Source organism: Clytia hemisphaerica, unplaced genomic scaffold (genome assembly GCF_902728285.1).
Source record: "Clytia hemisphaerica strain Z4C2 unplaced genomic scaffold, Clytia hemisphaerica genome assembly, whole genome shotgun sequence".
Taxonomy (NCBI): domain Eukaryota; kingdom Metazoa; phylum Cnidaria; class Hydrozoa; order Leptothecata; family Clytiidae; genus Clytia; species Clytia hemisphaerica.
The window spans coordinates 428,070-450,023 of record NW_027103595.1 but is presented as its reverse complement, the minus strand read 5'-3'; the positions used below and the strand labels follow the sequence as shown (position 1 = coordinate 450,023).

At 35.3% G+C, this 21,954-nt stretch overlaps 2 protein-coding genes across 2 annotated transcripts; both read right to left on the bottom strand.

Annotated features, from left to right (window-relative positions):
- Positions 1–1,390: 1,390 nt before the first annotated feature.
- LOC136801604 (very low-density lipoprotein receptor-like) lies at positions 1,391–9,620 on the bottom strand. The gene is made up of 13 exons (XM_067058244.1): positions 9,301–9,620; positions 8,233–8,607; positions 7,621–7,743; positions 6,840–7,085; positions 6,238–6,357; positions 5,632–5,844; positions 5,029–5,190; positions 4,388–4,775; positions 3,903–4,129; positions 3,555–3,731; positions 3,027–3,427; positions 2,621–2,693; positions 1,391–2,124 (listed from the first exon to the last, which is right to left on the bottom strand). Exons 1-13 carry the CDS (start codon positions 9,353–9,355, stop codon positions 1,901–1,903), a joined length of 2,784 nt encoding a protein of 927 aa, XP_066914345.1. The 5' UTR covers positions 9,356–9,620; the 3' UTR covers positions 1,391–1,900.
- A 7,727-nt stretch (positions 9,621–17,347) lies between these two features.
- LOC136801603 (dnaJ homolog subfamily A member 1-like) lies at positions 17,348–18,948 on the bottom strand. Its single transcript, XM_067058243.1, has one exon. The coding sequence runs from the start codon at positions 18,739–18,741 to the stop codon at positions 17,542–17,544; it is 1,200 nt and encodes a 399-aa protein (XP_066914344.1). The 5' UTR covers positions 18,742–18,948; the 3' UTR covers positions 17,348–17,541.
- Between the last annotated feature and the right edge of the window lie 3,006 nt (positions 18,949–21,954).

Genomic DNA, 21,954 nt, shown 5'->3' with positions numbered 1-21,954 from the left:
TTGAATGCTTTTGTAGTATATGAAACACTTCCAAGGTTATAAAAAATAACCTTTTGTTTCTTTCCATTATTTCTTACTTGAACTTGCGTTGACAAATTCGTTTGTTTTGCTCACTTTTTGATCATGTGATTAAATCTTATAACGATCGCAAGAGTAGTACTTGGTAACGTGATCAAAAACTGAGAAAATCGATTTTCATCTTTTGATAATAACAAAGGAAAAAGCTAACAAAAAGTTAAAACAATAAGCTTCCAGACCAGTATTTTTTATAAGGACTATGATCTAACGGATAATTCAAGAACAAAGTACAAGTTTTTGGTAGATTTTTACCAAGACATTGTAACCATGCTCACATGATTTCGGCACCGTCGAATTCTGAAATAAGTAAAAATCAATTAACATGTTATAATAGGGTGTATTCACATTGAAAGTTTAAAGCTAATGGCCTTGACGTGTCTAAATCATAAAAGTGTTTTGTTGATAGAATGATGAAATTATAAAAAAGAAAATAATTCTTACTACTTCTTATACTGATATACGCAAAACGTTCAAGCGAAAGTAATAATTGCCTTGTTGTTTCTTTGTTGAACAATAGACGATATCGGCTTTACCGAATTCTCCCCGAATGATTACCCATGATGCATTGCGCAAAAAAATTCACGGACGATAACCCAAACCCTAACAATGCATCATGGGTAATCATTCGGGGAGAATTCAGAAAGCCGATATCGTCTATTGAAGCAGGTTGAAATGTTGAAGCAATGAACTTAAATTACCAAACGGTCCAAAATACAACGAATTCACTTCGATACACACACTTCAAGGTTGGCCTTTTCACTAAAAGAAGTATTGTTTTACCATCAACACAAATCTAGGTTTTTTCGGCTTGAAGTTTGCTTGAAACACGATAACGAAAGACAAAAGAGAAGATCGTGCAATTCTTTGTTCTCATACTTCAAGCAACCTTCGAGCAACAGTGTGAATACAGCCATAGATCTCGTGAACTATAATAAACGCAGTGAATTCATCCATGGTAAATCTCTTTATTTGACTTTGATGGATTTAATCAAGGAAGCCTTCCAGTGTAAACGCGCCCTATGTAGTAAATATCCGATTTGTAGCTCAGATGAGTAAGACTGAATTAAGACTAAATTAAAATCGGGTATTTGGTATATTTAAGTCAGCAGTTTCCATAAAAACGCTTTTTTTATTTTTTTATTTAAATTCCAAGATCAGGAATATACATGTTACTGGATTTTAAATAATAAGGGACCTTTAGCATCTAGGACGGCGACTTGAATTTGGGACGTGAAAGTTGCCGTCCTAGATGCTTAAGATCCCTAATTAGGTATAAGACACCAGGAAGGATGGAATAAATCTGAAAGAAGTCTGTGTTTATAATATGTCTTTTTAGAAAAAGCAATTAATTTAAATTGATGTATGTACAAGGCTTCTCCTGTTGTGTATAAATTGTCCTTATTTTTATTGTTATATACTGATTTGATATACATTCTTTAGTCATTTCAAGCATACAAAGTTTTTGTACATTTATTTAATATTTGGATTTAAACAAAAAAAGGAAATATATTGTAAAAAAGAATTCTCTGAAACTAAAACAAAAAAATTACCAAAAAACAATAAAAAAATAAAGGGGGTTGACGATTTGTTTTCATTTGATTGGTCACATTATAGTGGATTCTAATCTTTTAAGCAAAGGTAGTCAAAGGCCATTGTTGAAGATTTCTCTCATAGGCTAGGTGTTCCCACCTGTCAATTTTTAATGTATATATTCGTCTATGTATTCATCTCTAAAAATTATTTTTTCGTTAAAAAATCTTTAAATTATAAAAATTTCTTCAAAAGATTTTTGGATGTTACCACCACGTAAATATATATTGTATCATTCATCAATAATTTTAGCTTTCTCCGAAAAATCGTCCTGTGTTATGTCAAAATCTTCTTCCAAGGGTGTAGTGGACATGTCTTTGTAATACATAACATGTCTTTTACCAACATTCTTTCTCTTACAGTATAATATACAGACAACAAGCAAGAGAAGGGCTACCACGATGGTGACAGAGATAGCAACGATCACTCCCGATCCCATCTTCTTTGCTTCAACGTCTATAACGAAAATGAAACAAATCACTTAATACTTATTCGTTGAATGTTTGCATATCACACCACTATCTCTAACCCCGGTGAAACTTTTCCTCGGTAGAGATAAAAACTTCTGTTGAAATCCCCCTAATGGGGATAGATATTCTATTTTTCCAAGGTTAAAAATGGGATGGGTTCTAAACATTGAATGGGGACGAAATCAAAGTCAATTGCCCAGTGTGGCTGAAATTCCAGGGTATTTTTCCACCGGGACGAAATTTTTGCCAAATTTCCCTCATAAATATGGATCTAGTATATGGAATGAAATCTTTATTCTGAAAATTTAAAGTAGTTGTACTCTATCAAGATGAAATTACGACCCCATCGATTGTAATGGATATTACGTACTCACTGCATACTTTCGAGAAATGATTTGTAAAATACGAGTATATTGGAAAAATATGTACGGTATTATATTTTATTTTGTACGAGAGAAGATCTAAAACTCCAAAGCTCTTACCGCTTGTGTGAGGAGCATTTGAAATGACGGTTGGTTCCATTGTTTCTACTGTAGATCGAATCGAAGGATGTACCTGAAATAAAAAACAATAATTGTTTGAATGGTATTTCCGATTAAACCCTAACGTCAACAACTAACGATGACTTTAATTATTTCTAACTCACAGGTCAGACCTGGCGGGATTCCTTAAGGGAAAATGGAAGAAAATGACGGCCTGAAAGAGGAACCCTAATTTGGAAAGCTACCCTGAATTGAACTTGGTAGATTCTTTTTAACAGTTAACATAAAACTATCATAACTAACATAAAACTGATTACCCACAAAACACAAGACAAATCTAACTTGTTCAATTAACCCCAAGTGTTAACAAATATCATCTTTTTACCAAGTTAATCTTTTTACTTACCGTTTGTGCTTTTTTAGTGGTTGTTGTTGTTGATTTAATGGTGGAGGTTTTGGTAGTCTTCATTCCAACGAACGGTTTTTCTGTGGTCGTTGTCGTTGTTGTTGTTGTCGAGGTTGTTGTTACGGGAGTTGTGGTTTTCAAGATAGCACGCGTGCTTTGGAGTGAAGATTTCTTAGTCGTTGTTGTGGTAGATTGTGTTGTGGTTGTATCTTCAGGAGGGAGAGTAAACAAGGTGACGACTGGTGGACCACGAGTGGAATGTTTTCCTGCACATGTTTTCCCATCTTCTTGTAAAGTCATATTTCTTGGACACACGCACGAAATAGAACGTTTTCCTTGTTTATTAGCCAACAAACACAAGTGACTGCACCCATTGTTATCACTACCACATGGATTTTCACCTAAGCATGGAAAACACGGTTTAAAATTTATAGATCAATCTTGCATGCCACTGTCTTTAACCGCATTAAAAACAATAGTAAAAATTATTGTACATAAGCTATTAAAGCGTATGGACGGTTTAAATACCTCTAAGTTGTCGAGATGGATGATAGACTTTGATTCCCATTGGAGCGATGAGTTGACTTTTCAATGTGCTTATTTGTGAGCTGTTGAATTTGTTCATACTTTTCACTCCATCCATTCTCCAGTCCGTCCAAAACAATTGATCATTAAAATTGTCCAAAGCAAAGGGGTGTGCTATACCTGAAAATCAAATATCATGTTACATTTTCCATTCGACTTGGTAAATATAATCGTTATACTTAGCGTTGTTAATAAGAGGGATCTCTATGTATTAAGTGTTTGAAAGAATCAGCTTTCGTTTTTGACTCAAATCGATTGTTATCATACAGCTATAAAAAGTCTACAACTTACCAGAGTCAACAAGAAGCTGTCTGTTATTTCCTTCGAAATCTGCAACTTCTAAACGCCTGAGTTTAGCATCAATCCAGTATAATTTCTGTTGGACCAGATCTAGAGTGAGACCGTTAGGCCATTTAATATTATCGGTGACAATCTTTTTCCTAGTTGAAAGATCACCATCCATAGACATCCGTTCGATTGCTGATGATTCTTCACCCCAATCGCTCCAGTATAAAAACCTAAAAGAGCACGAAGAGTGTGTTATGTACCTCTGTTCAATATTCTTTGAAACTATCCTAAGCACTTTTTAGCAGACCATATTGGTGCTTCATCCCTGTTTCGCTTAGACGGCTCGGAGTGGTGAAACATTTTATTCATGTACCTCCAAAAGATGTGTAACTGAAACTGAAATTCAATGAAACTAATTGCCAAATCTCCGCTAAATCTTACAAACCAGCGACTTTTTACTTATTTGAATGTCTCGAATATAAACGTACCCTGTATGCGGATCAACAGCGATAGCTCTTGGTTCGTACAATCCAACTTTGATCAAATCAGCGTTATGTTTACCGTCTATATCCGCAACTTCAATTGTTTTGTAGCCTGTATCCGTCCAATACAGTTTCCCAGTGATCCAGTCTACGGCAATACCATCAGGAGTATGAACATTCGATAAAATGGTCTCCACGGAGGAGGGTTTGTTGATTTTGGCGCGCTTTATGGTTTCATCGATTGCATCCGCCATGTAGATGTATTCATTCTTGATGTCGAAATCAAAACTGATGACCCCTTTTAATCGACTGATAGCGATGGAGTAGTTGTTACCTGCCAACGATACTGATCGAATGTCTTGTCGGTTGGAGAAGTATACTGTTGGTTCACCATCTGATAGAAGAAAATAAAGTTTGTTTCAATAGGATGTTCAAAATTGTGACCATAGAGCAAAACAAAACTAGATTTTTCAAGCACAAAAGCTAAGAGTATCCTTTCATTTCCGAAATACCAAAATCCAGAGAAGTCCTGAAGGGCGAAAATTTAATAGAATATACAAACTTGGCATTCCACTATCTTCAATTGAAACACACAGCTATCAACAAAATGAAAACAAACGAAGAATGAATAGAAAATATTTTCTTACTTTGTACTTTGCAAGTCCTTCTATCAGGTTCAAGTTGGAAGCCGTTGGAACACGAGCATTTAAACGATCCTTTTGTGTTTTCACATTTCTGATGACAAAACCCGTGCAATGTACACTCGTCAATATCTTCACAACTTTTCAAGTCAGCCATCAATTTATAACCTAGAATTAAATTGAAAGTCAACTCATTACTGAAAAAAATATAAAAAATGTTGATACGTGTTGTGATAAATAAAAGTAGAGTATTCGTAGACGATTTTCAAACGTTTATTCAAGTTCCCTAGGCACCATTTTATCATACAAATCTTTTATCATTAAAGTATAATACTATGCAAATGACATCACTTACACCCCTGTCTCACAGCCCCGGTGGAGCTTTTTCCAACAGTTGGGATAAAAATGTGAGTAAAATCAAAGTCAATTTCCAATTCGGGCTGAAATTTTAGGGCATTTTCCTCACCGGGGACCGAATCCTGGCCCACCAGACATGTGACATGGGAGTGCTTATTACTTTACAGAAGTACAAAACTGATTCGGTAATCTATGATACGAATGGCTGTCAGAGCAGGTTTACATATAATGATTGTGAGAAATGAGTCTTACCCGGTTTGCATTTACATTGAAAGCCAATCTTGAGGTCTTCACAATCGTGCATACAATGGCCTCTGTGTGTCAAGCACTCATTGATGAAGCAGTTTACAGGCTCGTCTTCACCTTTCGTACAATCATTGTTTCCATCGCACACTTTGGACGCTTCGATACACGTGCCATCCGAACAATTGAAATGATCACCGGTACAACTAACACGTGGTTTGGCTGAAAAGATGAAACAGAAATTCAGATAAACCCACTCATTATCATCAGTTCTTTTAACACTGCGACTTTGCCGTGTCCCAAGCCATTTTCATGGTTTCTTAAGAAAGACACTAATTATCAAGACTTGAATATTTGGATGGGTCACAGGCAAAAAACAACAAAAATTTATTTATTGATAAATTTTCTCTCTACTCTATGGTAGAGCATCTAATGTTCTGTTCACCTCGACTTAATAATCAACATTAGAAATTCTAGATGACGTTGCAAAAACCTAAGTGCAAAAAACTTGACAGGTTAACAGTATTTTCGGTCATGATTTCCATCATAAATCAACAACTGTTCTTATTCTACGTGTTTAAGAAAATTCAATGGAAAACAAAATAGGATTCTTACGACAGTCTTTTTCGTCGGTTCCATCCATACAATCCTGTGTACCATCACATCTTCGAGAATTGAAAACACATTGTTTCTTGTCTGCACATGCGAACTTGTCTGGTGAACACGTGATCTTATCTGAAAATGTCGAGAGGAATTATTACTTTCCAGTGCTTGCTTAAACTTTACGAGATTTATTTCAAAAATCAATATTGTTAGCGGGGAACAAGTGATTACAAAAATGTCTTATTGAAATGTATTTAATGGTTATACTTTGTGATCTAGCGGAGGTTTAATAGGGGGGTTAGGAAAATAGCGGGGTTCGGGGTTCCAAAATAACGTTTTCCCGTCAGATTTTCTGAATCCCGGAATCCCAAAAATTGAAAAAATAATAACATCGTCACACCGGTTTGTAGAGGTTAAAATACCAGCATATTGACAAAAAATAAGGCTAGTTACCGTCACCGTATGATTTTACAATACCGTTTTCACGTCTTTTTTCGTCAAATCCGTAATACCGGAAAAAAAAAATCAATATTCCGCCACACCGTAAAAGTACAAACCCCTCTTTAATCTAGGGATTAAGTTTAAATGAAACAGGGGTGGACATCAAAACATACCACAATTTTCTTCATCACTTTGATCAACGCAATCATTTTCACCATCACACCTCCACACTTTGGATATACAGGCTCCACTCTTGCATTGCCATTTGTCTGAAGGACACGTCTTCGGTGCCGGCGTTGTTTGACAATTTATTTCATCTTCACCGTTCGGGTGGCAATCTTTGTTACCATCGCAACGCCATGCCATCGGTAAACATTGACGTCCACATTGAAATTCGTTTGATGCACAGGTTGTGTTCGCTTGAGAGAAATGAAAAATAACTATAGTAAATTTGGTGCTTTATAAAAACATAATTCTTAAATTCAGTCCTTATGATATTTGAGGTTTACCAACATGGCAAAAAAAATCAGTCACAATGTAGCCTAATCTGAATACACCTCGCACAGACAATAACTGTTCGTGATAACTACCATGAAATTTCAACTCCACTGAAAAGTTATTAATCTCTCCTGAGAAAATACATCAATAATGGGAATAATCGCTTCATTTTTGACCCGTAAGCAATAAGCAATTTATAAGGGAGAGATTTCCCTCGTGGGTATAAATAAACAGATGATATGGAGTTTTTGTAAGATACTTTAATAATTGGTCAATTGAAATAATAAAAACGACGCGCTCTTTAGAAACAGTAACAAAATTGTCTTATTAGTGGTTAACGACCAACCAAATCAAATAAGACCTTGTAAAAACTCCATCTCGTCCCGATTGAAAACACTCAAAAAGACACCGATACAGGGTTGTACAGATTGCGTACGAAGAAAAAATATAAGTTACCTTTTTCGCATTGGCTTTCATCACTGCCATCTGGACAGTCATTATCTCCGTCACATTTCCAAGTCTTCGAAATACACGATCCATCTGCACATGTGAATTGATAAGACTGGCATGTCTTAGGTTCTGAAAAGTAGGTTAATTATATTGGATGAGTTTCGGTTAAATATTTTTATCAAAAAATATCCAGCTATAACAATCTTTAAATCTAAACACAGACCGAACACATCGCATCCTTCTGAAAAAAAGAGCAATTTCGATAAAGTCAAATTCATTGATTTACTACTATTTTGGACATAAATAGTAGGGACTTCAATCAATCTGGACTGTGTCTCAGAGGTAAACAACAGACCCAGTGGAAAATTATGCTCAAAATAGTCAAATGAACAAATCCTCATAAAACATTATGCTATCTTTTCCATCCCTACTAAATTTTCTGACCTGAAAACAATAAAATTCAAAGCCCAAGCCATAAAAACATGGTAATATCAATCCCATCGAAATTTCAGTTCATTATTTTTACTCCCATTGGCTGACAAAATTCTACCGGGGTGTGTTTTTAGAAGAGGTTTGACCCACATCGGTAAAAAAGAAAGAAGGAAGAACCTCACTCACGTGTTGTGCAGTGCTCATCACTTTTATCACCACAATCATCAGTTTCATCACAAACCCATTTCTTTGGAATACACCTCGTGTTATTACATTGAAAGAAGTTCGACGCACATGTCTTTTTCGGACAGTTCGACTCGTCCGACTTGTCCGCGCAATCGTTTTCATTATCACAACGCCATTTTGTAGGTAGGCAACGCCCGCTAGTTACACATTGGAATTCTGTGTTTGGATTACACGTGGCAGTTTGACAATTCTCCTCGTCCGATCCATCGCCACAGTCATTCATTTTATCACACTTGTAAGTCATTGGTATACATTGCTCCGAACGACATCTGAATTTACCCGGTCCACAAAAGAACGGCTCAGATACACATGAAACTGGAAAATTCAACGAAAAATGAAAAATTTATGAAGAGATTAAAAGAGTAGCTTTTAGTTTTTCTTTTTTCATGGTTCTTTAATATGAGAAGTTAAGCTTCTAGAAAAATTGCGAAAGAGCTTTTTCTTATTATTTGATAGCTAGAGATTTTTTGATGGATGGAGAACTCGTGACTACGTGACAAACCTCTATTTTACACAAACGTGCAGAGATTTCTTTTTGGAAAACGTATTCCTTATCATGGAAGGTGTTCAAAGTTCGGTCAATGCCACACAGCAGCATCTACTTTATGTGCATATTTGACCTGAGTTCGCCAAACATGATCGATTTAAGCTCAAAAGAATTATTGCGAAACATTCGAAAAAAGCATTGAAAAAAGTCTCCGAAGTGAATAAGATAAATTGTAAAATTTATGTAGTGAATCTGGATTATTTATGACAAATGTTTCAAAACCATTTCATTCATAAAAAAGCATGGGACAAACTTTGACATGTTTCATATGTTCAAATCGTTAAGTTTGAAGTAAAATGACATAATTCTCACATTTTACAGCATGTCAAAAAGCAACCCGACGGACTCAATCCGTTACCCAGACGACACTCCCTCTAAATAGGAAATCGATTAGTTTTTTGTAAAAGTAGGACCAAATGGCAAATTGAGGCATTACTAACAAATTGAAACATAGTACAAACCTTTGAATATGCAGTATAATCCAAGAATGCACACTTGTAAACTTCGTAGACCCATCCCGTGTGGATGTTACGTTCTGTGGAACTTTTTCTCTGATATGAAAATATTTCTTGAAACCTTTTGACGGTCAAATATGAAAGTCTTATAAAAGTTGTAACCACACTTCAAATGAGTTTTGATTTTACTGCAAGATAAAGGAAATAGGAAAAGAAAAATATTGATGAGCGATGTTTTTGTTGTTCGTTGGATTGTCAGTTAGTCATTTCGTCCACTCCTCACACCTTCTACACTGCAACTATCCTCTTGCTTGTTTTGCATGTAACTAACAGTAGAAAAATAGTAACTTTTCATTCATAAAACTTTATTCCCCCTTGACAAGTATCTTGGGATGTGAATAATTCATGCCAATGGAACTTTTCTATTGGATGCGAATTTCCCGCCTTAATTAATTTCTCACATTTCAGATTTTTCTTGAATGAAAATTCTTTTTTGTTAAGGCTCCCTTGAGAACATCGTATTTGAGGCTTTTGAATAGTTCTCAAGGGTAACGATGTATAATAAACAGTACAAACTATTGTATCTCAAGTCATGAGTGAGTTGACATAGAAATTTGGTAAAGTGTGGTATCAATTATTTGGTCACGTAAAAATGAAATATTGTGACGTAACCGTTGATAAAATTACCGAAACAACAAAAATATAAACAAAACAAAACCTACAAAAACATCATAAAAAGTAAAAGTAAAACTTTTTCCGTAACTTCCGTCAGGTATTTTCAAAAATAATGTAGTCTGAGGCAGAGACGACGAAAAGTTTGTCCCCTTTTAAAAGGGGCGCGTACCCATCTGAGATAAAAAATCAACAGAGAGAACTTTCATTGAGAAAATATACGATTTTTTTCTCTCATACACACACGAATGTTTTGAAATCTTCATTCATGAAAAAGAAACAATAGTGTGAAAATAATGAAAAAAGGAAGAAAAAAGGGAACGCGATAATGGAGGATCCATTGTATTATTTTTTCGGATATTAATATTTTATGTCCTCCCACTATTTTCGTATATCTCACTATTTCAACTAAAATATTTTGATAGACATATGGTCTTGTGATGATTCATCCGATTCAAATCTTCCTCGGTGAAGTCGTAATCGCAACCCATAGTGCCGAGATTGCTGATATTCACACCTCCTTATGCTGAAAGTGTGCAAGTGTTCGAATATTCATAGATTTTAAATGACAGGTATCATAAAAGACAGAAGAAAAGGAAGAAGAAGATATTCTGATGAAGAATCTTTAAGAATTACATCAGCCCGGACTTTGGACCTTTTCAATTATTCATGTCGACGGAATAGCAATTAAATGAGACGCGACTAAGAAGCTTGAAATCAAGGGATGAGGAAAAGGAGCAATAAATTTAAACAGGATTTCTCAAGTTGGTAATGAAAATCAGCGCAGAGGGTGAAAAAAGAAACAGGATAAAAATGGCAGTCTATTTTGATGTTGAATAATCGTTTTGAAAATAGTTAACTTATGTAAATAATTTCAACGAAACGGGCAAAATACACATTTTTATCTCTCCGTATGCATTTAGTCGACTCGTGACAAATTCTTTATGAAGTGACGTCAGCATTTTTGGTTGCGTTATCATGGTCTTGCGGCTACAGCGATTTTCTTTCTCATTTAAAGACCAGAAATAACTTGAGATTTATCAGCATCAAAGAATTCTGATATTTTACACTCTTTTTCATACTCAATTCTACCCCGGAAGAAAAAAATATAGTGGATTCCTTCTTTTCCGCTAACTAAAAACCAGAAAGCCAGCTGGAATGTTACTCTTGATATCCTTGTAGACACCTCTTTCTCACAGACCCACTGAGACCCCTTCCTACCGGAAAAATTGGCCAAAATATCGTCCTCGTTGGAAAATTATCCTCCAATTTTTGTCCCCACTAAACATAATCAAATAAACCAATACTCACAGCAAAATATTTTCTATTTTTCCCATCCCCACTGCATTTCCTGACTTACAAACAAAATAATTGAGATCCCCCATAAAAAGGCAATAAAAATATGGGAATATAAAGCCACATCGAGTTTTAGTCCGTTATTTTTACCCTCACTGGCTGAAAAAATCATACCGGGTCTGTGAGAATGGGGGGTGTTTGTAGCACAGCTTCTATATTTCATTTTTCATCCCTTATTAAAATTATATCCATTATCTTTATCCAGTGTCCGCCCAACAAAGCAAACTATTCAATATACCCATTACCCAAAGCTTTTTTTGTCTTACCCATTTTTAAAGGTTTTGTTTTTAATTAAGAGTGATATCGTTTGCTTACTCGTCAATTTTGATTTACAAGCTATTTCACATTGGATTGACCACGGATGCGGAGCAAGATTGGTCAGAAAGAGTAAATGAAAAACCTTTTTTTGCTTATATCAGCACAATATAACACTAGGCAGACACTGTCCTGATATGAAGCATGTGTCTGATATGAAGCAAGAACACTTATGTAAAAAGAAAGCCTTTAAATATTTAAAAAAGACACCGTGTAACCCCCAACAAGTAACATAAAAAGTACTTTTTTATCTTAGACCCGGTGGGACTCCTTTCCACTGGAAAAATTGGTCGAAATAGTAAAACATTATACGCCAATTTTTGTCCGCACTGAAAATCATCAATTAAACAAATCCTCGTCGCAAAATATTGCGCTATTTTTTCCATCTCAAGTGAATCTTATAACTTGAAAACAGGGAATTCAAATCTCCAGCCATGAAAAAAATGGGGATATCAATGCCAATCGATTTTCAGTCCCCTATTTTTACCCCACAGGTTGAAAAAAATCCTACCAACTCTATGAGAAAGGGGTATTTTTGCCGATTGCTCTTTTCAGGAAGATGTGAACCATTAAATCGAAACAAATTATTTTCATTGAAAGTCCTACAATCTTTTTCAGCTCATATAAATGCCTACAAGAGTTTGACAAGACAAGTCAAGTCAAGTAAGACACCTAACCAACAATGATCAAATAAGAAAGCAAGCAAAAGAAATAAAACAGAATAAGTCTTCACACCTCTTTCAAAAAATCACAAATGAAATAAACTTGATGAAAAATGGCTCATTGTAGAAGAAATTATTTTAACGAAGAAAATGGGAATGGAACATTTTGAAAATGAGTCAGAGAACTATATTCGTTATTTATTCCTTCAAAACTGCTCATTTTAATCGTACCATAAAAGTTCTCTTTTTGTTTTTCTGTTAATTTTTCAGTACCAACAGGGGGCTAACAAACATGCAGACTTTCCTTAAATTCTCTCAGTCCTTTTTCTACTATGCAAATTCTTATTCAATCATCAAGTTAAGAGTTAAAAAGGAAGTCAACAGAATAACAGTGGTCTCCCCAAAAAATAAGACACAGTACTTAAATTTAGAGAATATGACGTCACAGAGGCTTTGAAAAATTCTTTTTTTGAAATTAGATAAATTAAAAAAATTAATTTTCCATTGACTTCAGACGTTAGCATGCTGAAACAGACGGCAAAATAAAAAAATATATTGTTCCCTGATCTATATGTCCACTTCTCGTATTTGTAAGCTTCAAAGGGAGCTCAAAGAAGAAACAAATCTACTACAACCATCTTCATTCTGAAGGCAAAATACTTGATTCCCACAAACTAACAAGAGGATAGAGTTTACAAATATCTTCATATTCGTGTCACTATACTGGTTGGAACCCCTACTGAGGGACGGATATGGCACTGGCATTAACAGCCGACGAAGAAAGCACCATTTTGGTTTGAATAAACTTTACGAATGGCCCCGTTGCGCAACAAAAACCGAGCTTTATAGAGCCTGCAGTCAGTGTCTTGATCACGGCAGACAAATGGAAATAACCATTTATACCCCCCATTCTCACAGACCCACTGAGACCCCTTCCCACTGGAAAAATTGGCTTAAATATCGTCTTTGGTGGAAAATTAACCTCCCATTTTCATCCCCACTGAAAATAATCAAATAAACCAATCCTCACTGCAAAGTATTATACTATTTTTCCAATCCCCACTGAATATTCTGACTTGAAAACAAAATAATTGAACTCGTCATCCATGAAAAATATTGACCATATGAGTATAACTTCATAAGTTCAATCAGCTTTGCGTGTAGAAACTTTTGCGATTTTCACGATTTTCACTTTTCCGCGAAAGTTTAAGCTTTTCGCGAAAGTCAAATTTTTAATTCTAATTTTTGTCGTTTACAGTATGATTTACAACCAAAATCAGGAAAAGAAGTGAAAGTTCATTAAAAATCAATTCGAAAAAAACTTTCTGCCAGAGCCACGGTCTTGTGTGACAAAGGTAAGAAAGGGGTCCGCTAGAACACATGCAAAAACAGGTAGAAAATATAGAAATACTCAATTCAACCAGATTCAACCCTTCAGACAGCAATTAAATGAGATAAACAGCACATGAATAGCGAATTTCTTTTGAGACCCCATCGCACGAAGGGTAGGTTGATGTAAAAAAAATACATATCAAAGCATTTCCTGCAAAAAAAGGGTGAAGGTCCATCCATTAAAAAAATCCCTGACATCACGAAACTAAACACTGTAAACTCTAAAGTTCCCAATTACGAGAAATTGGGTTTCAAGACGCTCAATCATGGTAATTACTATATAGATTCAAAGTCTAATAAGAATTCATTTAGAATAGATGTATGATTGTTTTACTCAATTACGTCAAACAGAGAGAGAGAGCTTACCACTAATTTAAATTGTATTTTTGATGTAAGGGTTGTATTGACTAATCTTCTCAAATACCCCATAAACAACCGTAATTATACTATTTCTACTTTTAACAACTTCGAAGTAAGTTTTTTCTTTACTATAAAGGATAGTTAGGGTTCAGACATAAAGGTTTACAGTAAAAGTTTGACGACCATTCGACCATTTATTTTTCCTGAGAGAGAGAAAAGCCTTAAGAACATCGACCAAGCTCATAATGTCGATGGATTGTTGAGCTTGTATTCTAAGTTCCGCTTATTAAAACAGGTTAAGTTTCTGCATAAATAGCAATTCAGCTCCTTCACTTTGTCCTTACTGATTAAAAATCTCGATGACTAATTGAGACTGGGGTGTGTACAACCCATAAGAAGGATCAAGGAATCACAGGCCTGGCGGAAGCGGGGAGACTGGGGAGACTTCAGCCTCCCTTTTTTTGAGCAAATCAGATTCTTTTCTCAAATTCCTAGCAAATTTTATCTTATCTTGAGCCTTCAGCCTCCCCACTTTAACAGTTGTTACGCCGGGCCTGAATCAGCTACTCGTCATGAAGATGGTGCAGCTTTCTTGCAAGTTATTTAAATCATTCATTATTTCCAAAATCTCATGATTTTCAAAGTAGTTTTAATCCAAACTTTAAGAAAGCTCAACAAACAAGTAAATAAAAACAAATGCACTAGTAGAATGAATGTAATAGAAGATCCTCACCCAACTGAATGAATTATTATAATTAAACAAATTGGTACCTTTTCTTTCAAGCCAATTGCAGCTGCTTTGACGTGACGTGAATTTTCGAAATGATTAACATTGCTGACATTTTTTATGGAAAGGTTTTCATGAGATATGATGTGTAGTTGATTTATGTGAACTAACTGCTTCATGATTAAAATCCAATTGGCGTTAACCATTCACTCGGCGAACAGCTTCAATTTGATGTTCAAAACCATATTATTTAACTCGCTTTACTGCGTGTTAAACTCTACAAAAATAAAAAGAAAGTCACGATTAAAATTATCTTTCTTATACAATCATTTTCAGAAAATCTTCACGATATTGGGAGTTTGATAGATTAGCACCGTAGACAGTCCAAGTTCTACTCTAAAAAGGAAACTCAAAGAAGCATCAAAATTCGCTAAATATGAACAAAAGTCGCAACAAAACCACCCAAAATCCACCAATTGAAGCAGCAAATAACTGCAACATGCACCCTTGTTACGAAAAAAAAACATCATAATTCATGGACTCCCTAAAAAAAATTGGAAGGAACTTGGATACGAGCTCAGTGTTACCTATATACAATCAGTGAAAAATCCTTGCCTGGCCTCGATTCAGAATCTTTCAGAAATTGCATCGGAAACAAGAAGCATTACTTCCGAAAATGAGACAAAAGTTGTTTGTTTGTGATGTAGGTAATCTATGAATAAGATACTGAAATGATCAACCTTTATTCACAATGAGTTTGTATGAAAAGACGAGGAAAGACTCGTGGTAACCCCCCTCCCAGCAAACTTAAAGTCTATTTCAAATTAGCTGGCAGTGTTTTTTCAAACCTCGATAAAAAACGAAGATGAAAAACGAAGAAGAAGAAAGTCAACTTCTTGTAGAATAATGCTATGATCTCCATCTTTGTATCAGAAACTCTTCAATCTTAAACTTTGCCCTGGTGACTTAAAAAAGGGCTCTTTTTTGTTGATTTTTGATAATTTTTTAAGTCAATCATTGATAAACTTTGTACTATTGATTTTCTTCTTCTTCATTTTCCGATCTTTTTTGAGGTTTTTCTTTATGACAATACCCCACTCCTGCTTGTCTTTTCAACGAGCACAAAATCGCTACTTAATTCAAACTATCAAAAGTTATATCGAGGTTTGAAAAAACACTGCCAGCTAATTTGAAATAGACATTAGGTCCCTCGTTTATCAGAATTTAAAAATTTCCCTACTCCTGTTTATTATTAGACACCTGAGAATAGGTATTTTATTATTTGAAAGTGAAATGCTCTCTTATCCAAAAATTTCACAGTAAAGTAGCAGAGGCAATCATAGTCCAAGGGGATCATTGTTGGTTTCTTCTAGGAAATTTAGAGCATGAAAATGGAAATAGAAAGCGGATGAATGCACTGAAAGACTATTTAACTTCCTACTTTAAACTTTAAACCCTACCTACCTTAAGGGAACTAAATTTTGCGGTTTTTGCGGATTTAGGCCCAAACCGTAAAATTAATTTTCCGCAAAATTTCTCAAATGCGAAAAACAAAGGTCGAATAATTCACAGTACGGCTCTAATTTTCTTTCAAGTGAGAAATCCGCAAAATTAAGTTCCCGCAAATATTAAGTATTAAATCTTGAACTGCGAATCGCAAAAATTAGTTCCCGCAAAAAATAGTTCCCTTAAGGTAAATTCTTTGAGGGAAGGAACTTTTGGAGCTTTTCGAACTAGTTTCGTATAATCCAGGTTTTCGATAAAATTTTGTCAATCACACCTTTTAAAATGGTCAGAGATGACCAGAAATTCAATTTCCCTGTGACGTAAGCAACTACTCAATAAGATATACATTTTCAAACCAGACTCAAAAGATGTACCTTGAAACCGCCTAACTGAAAATGGTATGGTTTATGCGTTGGCAAGATCACGAGATATGTATACATGTGAAGATATAAGAACTTAAGCCCAACTATATTCACTCAGGAGATTTGGGTGGCAGAGCATGTGTGTGTGCATTTCGTCCTTATTAGGAAACATCAGCATTGAGTACTGCACTCAGACTGGACAGAGAAAAAAAGAAATCACGAGGATTTAAAGTTTTTCTTACCCAGCTAAAATATCGTAAAGTGTACTGACTCAGCACAAATATCTCTGAATATCTAGCCATCAAAACCTTTAATAAACCATACCATTACCAGTTAGGCGGTTTCAAGGCACATCTTTTGAGCCTGGTTTAATTAAGTAAATCTTAATGAGCAGCTTATGACATCACAAGGACACCACAAGGCAGATTTAGGGGGTCTAATTGACAAAATTTAAAAGACGATAATTTTTGGTATCTACTTTTCATGATCTTTCTGATAGAATAGTTGAGATTTTTTAAACATTTTCTTCAGAAAATTGATGTCTTAATAAAACGCCCCAAAGCTTCTTGATCAACTGCAGGCTATTTATAGTGGATCTTGGATCCACGTCTGTCAAATTTCAGCAACATATTATTTTAATCAAAAGGCCCTACCCTTTTTAGAGCTAATTCAACCAGACTAACATAATAGATATTAAGTAATTATTATCGGAATGGTTCTTTCATCACATTTGAAATTATTTTAATAACAAATCAAGTTCTTGATTGTAGATAAATCTGTTTGAAAAAGTTCAAGTTTAAGTTAAAGTCAACCAACAAAAAACATACAATTGAACTCATAAAAACACAATAAAAATTATCTACAATCTATTATTTTTAAGACACAGTCTATCATTTTATGATGTCTGGCATTGTACTCCTCCTTGGCCACGTTCATCCTCATCCTCATCATAATAACTATTTGAGCGCCCTTGATGAGGAAGCTCAGACATTTCACACAAATGTACCTCTTCCCCAATATCCGAAGGTACATGCTTTTCTCTGGGCGGTAAGAGCTTTTCAAGTGCTTCACATTGCTGTGGCTTTATGAAACCATTTTCAGGGAATGCAATTTCAAAAGAAATAATCAATCTTCCTTTCTCATACTCATTACTTGGGTAAGGCATTCCTTCTCCATCAATACATTTCGGTTTGTTTGGTCGGATGACAGCACCTGGGGCAGAGACAACTTTGATATATCGATTATCTTTATCAAGCGTTTTCACTAATTTTGTGAAACCACACAGTGCATCAGCTAATTCAATGCTCATGTTATAATGAAGATCAGTCCCATTTCTCTTGAAGCGATCATGTTCTTTTTCATCCAAAACTATGATGATATCTCCTGGCTCAGTTCCTGGCGCTTGGTCTCCTTCCTCCCTAAATTTGATTTTTTGTCCATCTTTCATGCCAGGATCAATATGACAATCCAACACTTTACGCTCTCTGAGAACTTTCTTTCCGTTACATTTCTTACACCTATCTTTATCCTTGATTTTTTCACCTGTTTGGTTACATTCACGGCATGGCTGTTGGATTTGTTGCACCATTCCTGGACCTATTTGTCTCAACTTCACATCAACACCAGATCCATTACAGTTGTCACACTTTTGTACAGATCCTTCTTTACCACCAATCCCATTACATGCATCACAAATCACGTTTTTTTGAACAGCAAGTTGTCGTTTAGCTCCATTGTAAAGTTCTTCAAGACTAACTTTAAGTTGATGCACAGTGTCTTTTCCCCTTGCTTTTTCTCCAGGTTGTCTTCTACGGCCACCACCAAAGAACATATCAAAGATATCAAATGGAGAATGATATTCACCACCACCTCCTTCTTTGAGAGCTTGTTCACCATGTTTGTCATAAATTTCTCTCTTCTTTTCATCACTCAAAACTTCAAATGCAGCAGAAATCTCCTTAAACTTCTCAGGTTCATCAGGATTTTTGTCTGGGTGATATTTCAAGGCCATTTTTCGATAGGCCTTTTTAATTTCAGGTTGAGTTGCTTCTGGTGCCACACCAAGAATATCGTAAAGCTTCGTTTCTTTCACCATTTTGAATAGCTTGTTTACTACTTTTCAGTCTTTCGAGTTAAGTTGAGTGATGTTGTTTATTACAGCAAAACGAAAGTAAATGGAGCTTTTAGCTTTTAGTCGATATCTTGCCAGAAGCTTCTTGAAGAAAATGGAAGCTTTTTAGTTGGGCAAGAAAAAAGCTTCTTTTTGCATTTATGCACGGCCACACCGTGGTTTCCAATGATTGATATAACGGTTAAAAGGTTTTTATATGGTGTGTGTAGCCAGAGTTAAGTTACCTTCAACTTGATGAAGTTGTTAATCCTAGAAGGAAGGCGAAGCGCTCGTCGGATTCATCTACTTTCTAATAAAAGTTAAGCTTTCCTGTTAGTTTATAAAAACGCGGTCTAAACTCAGGTTGGTAAGTATAACATGGCGGCCTCGCAGCTTTCACATGCACCGTACAATTTTTTTTGACTATCATATCTTTTTACGCACAAACTCTTACTCTACTACCGTCAAGTACTCTAACTTGGGACGATTGGTTGTTGGTAGAAACATGGGACTGTTGATATCTGGGGCCTGTATTTTCACTTACTGTTAAATCTCTTGACAACAAATTCAATTCAATTCAATTCAAAACATATATTTACCCGAAGGAAGGGACACCACAAGTTTAGAAACCTAATTACAAATGGTGCAACTTAATAAAAAAATGAAAACTATTAAAATAAAATAAAAGTTTTGTAAAATCTAATCTAAATAAAATCTAATGTTAGTCGTATGTTTTTTAAATATACTTATGTTATTTACATTTTTAGTTTTTTAGTGAAAAATATATACATCTAAGAAGCATTCTGTGTGCAATTACTGTTCCTGATGAGGGGGTGGTTGAGGGGCGTATTTATTAAGGTAGAATTTTCGGACATGTGATACTAAGTCTAGTGGTTCAAGGATTTGGAGATTTTTGTCATCGTGATGCTCTTGTAAGTTATTCCACTGTCGTGAAGCTAGCCGTGTAAGCGAGTGAAGGCCAAAGGTTGTTGTGTTAACGTTTTTGATGAATAGAAGGCTGATATGGTTAGCTCTAGTCTCAATGTCATGAGGGATTAAGGAAATGGAGAAAGTGGAAAGGCAATCGGAAGGCAGATATCTGTTGAGATAGCGATATATAAACATGATGTTAAGAGTTTCAACAAGATCGAAGAATTTTAGGATTTTGAGTTCAGAGTACCTAAGTTACGGTAACCGATGCTCTGGGTTCTTGGAAAGTCATAAGCCTGATTGCTGTATTTTGCAGGACCTGGATTCTATGTGTCACAGTATTATCACAAAGACCCCATGTTTGACAAGCATAGCGAATGTGAGAAGAGAAGATAGCATGGTATACATTGATAAGATTTGGAAGAGGAAGGTAGTAGCGAAGTTTGGAGATAGCTCCATTAGCTCGGCGTAGTTTAGTGGCAACAACGGCAACATGTTGTTTCCAAGAGAGATGTTCGTCCAGATGGACACCTAGGTATTTTATGGTTTTGCTTGGAGTGAGGCGTTGACCTGAGATTTCAATCCTTGGAATAGTGTCAAGGGGACGCCTGTTCGACCTGAAGATAATATATTCTGTCTTGCTGGCATTTAGAGATATTTTTGTTTGCATAGACCTTTTCGCCTTTGCGTCCGCCATATTGAATTGTATGCAAAAATTATGGTTGCCGAATTGCCGTGGTGAAATTCCCTTAGAAAGTATGCAAAACATATGCAAAAGAAAGTATTAAATAAAAACTTACATGCATAATTGGCATTATATTAAAGTGTAATCTTGTAGAAGAAAGATTAAATTTGCTTCTCTTGAAAACTAAAAACAATTATATTCAGTCATCTCTTAGAACAAGCACTTCAAAAGACCATAACATTAGACAGAATCTCAAACTGAAAAATCACCCGCGAAGGTAAAAAACAATCCTTATTCGGCTGACGGCAAATTATTCTCCTGGGAATAGAGCCGCCAAATGATCAAATCAAAACATTGATAAAGTGTGACGTCATAATTACTGCTTTCAGTTTGCGTGTTTTGAAAGTTTGATGTGTGTACTCCGTCTTCGTGGAATTTCTTAATGGCATGAAAACAGAATATGCAATGTCTTTAAGAACAAATTCCTAAAAGGCTTTTGTTGTTCTGTAAATATTTCCTTTTGGATTAAGAAATTCCATCTTTTATTGTTCTAATGATTATAATATTTATTTATAAGATGCTTTGTTGTCTTTTTAATCTTTGTGTAAACTTGCATATGTTTTGCATACATTCCAACTAAATCCAACCACGGCATTTTCGTTCCTGTATTTTTGCATACAATTCAATATGGCGGACGCAAAGGCGAAAAGGTCTATTGAGCCAGCTGACGAGAACTCTGAGGTCAGAGTTTACTCTACCACAGAGAGACCAAACGGTTTGGGAAAGATTAAGGAGGTGTGTGTCATCAGCAAAATGATAGGTCTTAGAAGTTCTAATGCAATGATGGAGATCATTGATATATATAAGAAAAAGCAGAGGTCCGAGAACAGAACCCTGGGGGACACCATGTTCAATAGGTTTTAAGTTTGATTTTATTCCTGAAATTGAAACAAACTGGGATCTATCGGACAGGTATGAATTAAACCAGACTTTAGTAGATCCTCTGATTCCATAGTGATCTAATTTTGAGAGAAGAATTTCGTGATCAACGGTATCGAAAGCTTTTTGTAGATCGACAAATACACCACATGCAAACCCACCAGAGTCAAGATGATTTCGAACTCGCTCTAGAATGTTCATCAGGGTGTGGGAGGTTGAGTGACCTTTTCGAAAGCCAAATTGTCGTGCATAAATTTGGTTAAATTGGTTGAAAAATTCAATAACTCGAGAATACATAATTTTCTCATATATTTTTTCGATATTGGACAAGAGAGAAATAGGGCGATAATTTGATACTTCTAGTGGAGATCCTTTATTTTTGAAGACTGGAATTACTTTAGAAATTTTTAGTACATTGGGAAAAATTCCAGTTGTGTAGGATTGATTTATTAAAACAGAGAGAGGTTTAGAGATTTTATCTTGAAGTAATTTTAGGATTTTTATTGGAATACTGTTTTTTCCAGATGACTTAGAGGAAGAAAAGGACCCAATTATCTTAGCAACCTCATCAGAAGATGTAGGCCTAAGAAATATGGAGTTTTGGTTTCTGTGTTTAAGGAAATTGGAAAAGTTTTGAAAAGATG

Coding starts and splice junctions, on each gene's coding strand:
- LOC136801604 (XM_067058244.1), bottom strand. CDS start 9,355: ATGGGTCTACGAAGTTTACAAGTGTGCATTCTTGGATTATACTGCATA. Junction 5,845..6,237: donor AACCGACGAAAAAGACTGTC/GTAAGAATCCTA, acceptor TCATCTTTTCAG/CCAAACCACGTGTTAGTTGT. Junction 4,130..4,387: donor GCTGTTGATCCGCATACAGG/GTACGTTTATAT, acceptor GTGCTCTTTTAG/GTTTTTATACTGGAGCGATT.
- LOC136801603 (XM_067058243.1), bottom strand. CDS start 18,741: ATGGTGAAAGAAACGAAGCTTTACGATATTCTTGGTGTGGCACCAGAA.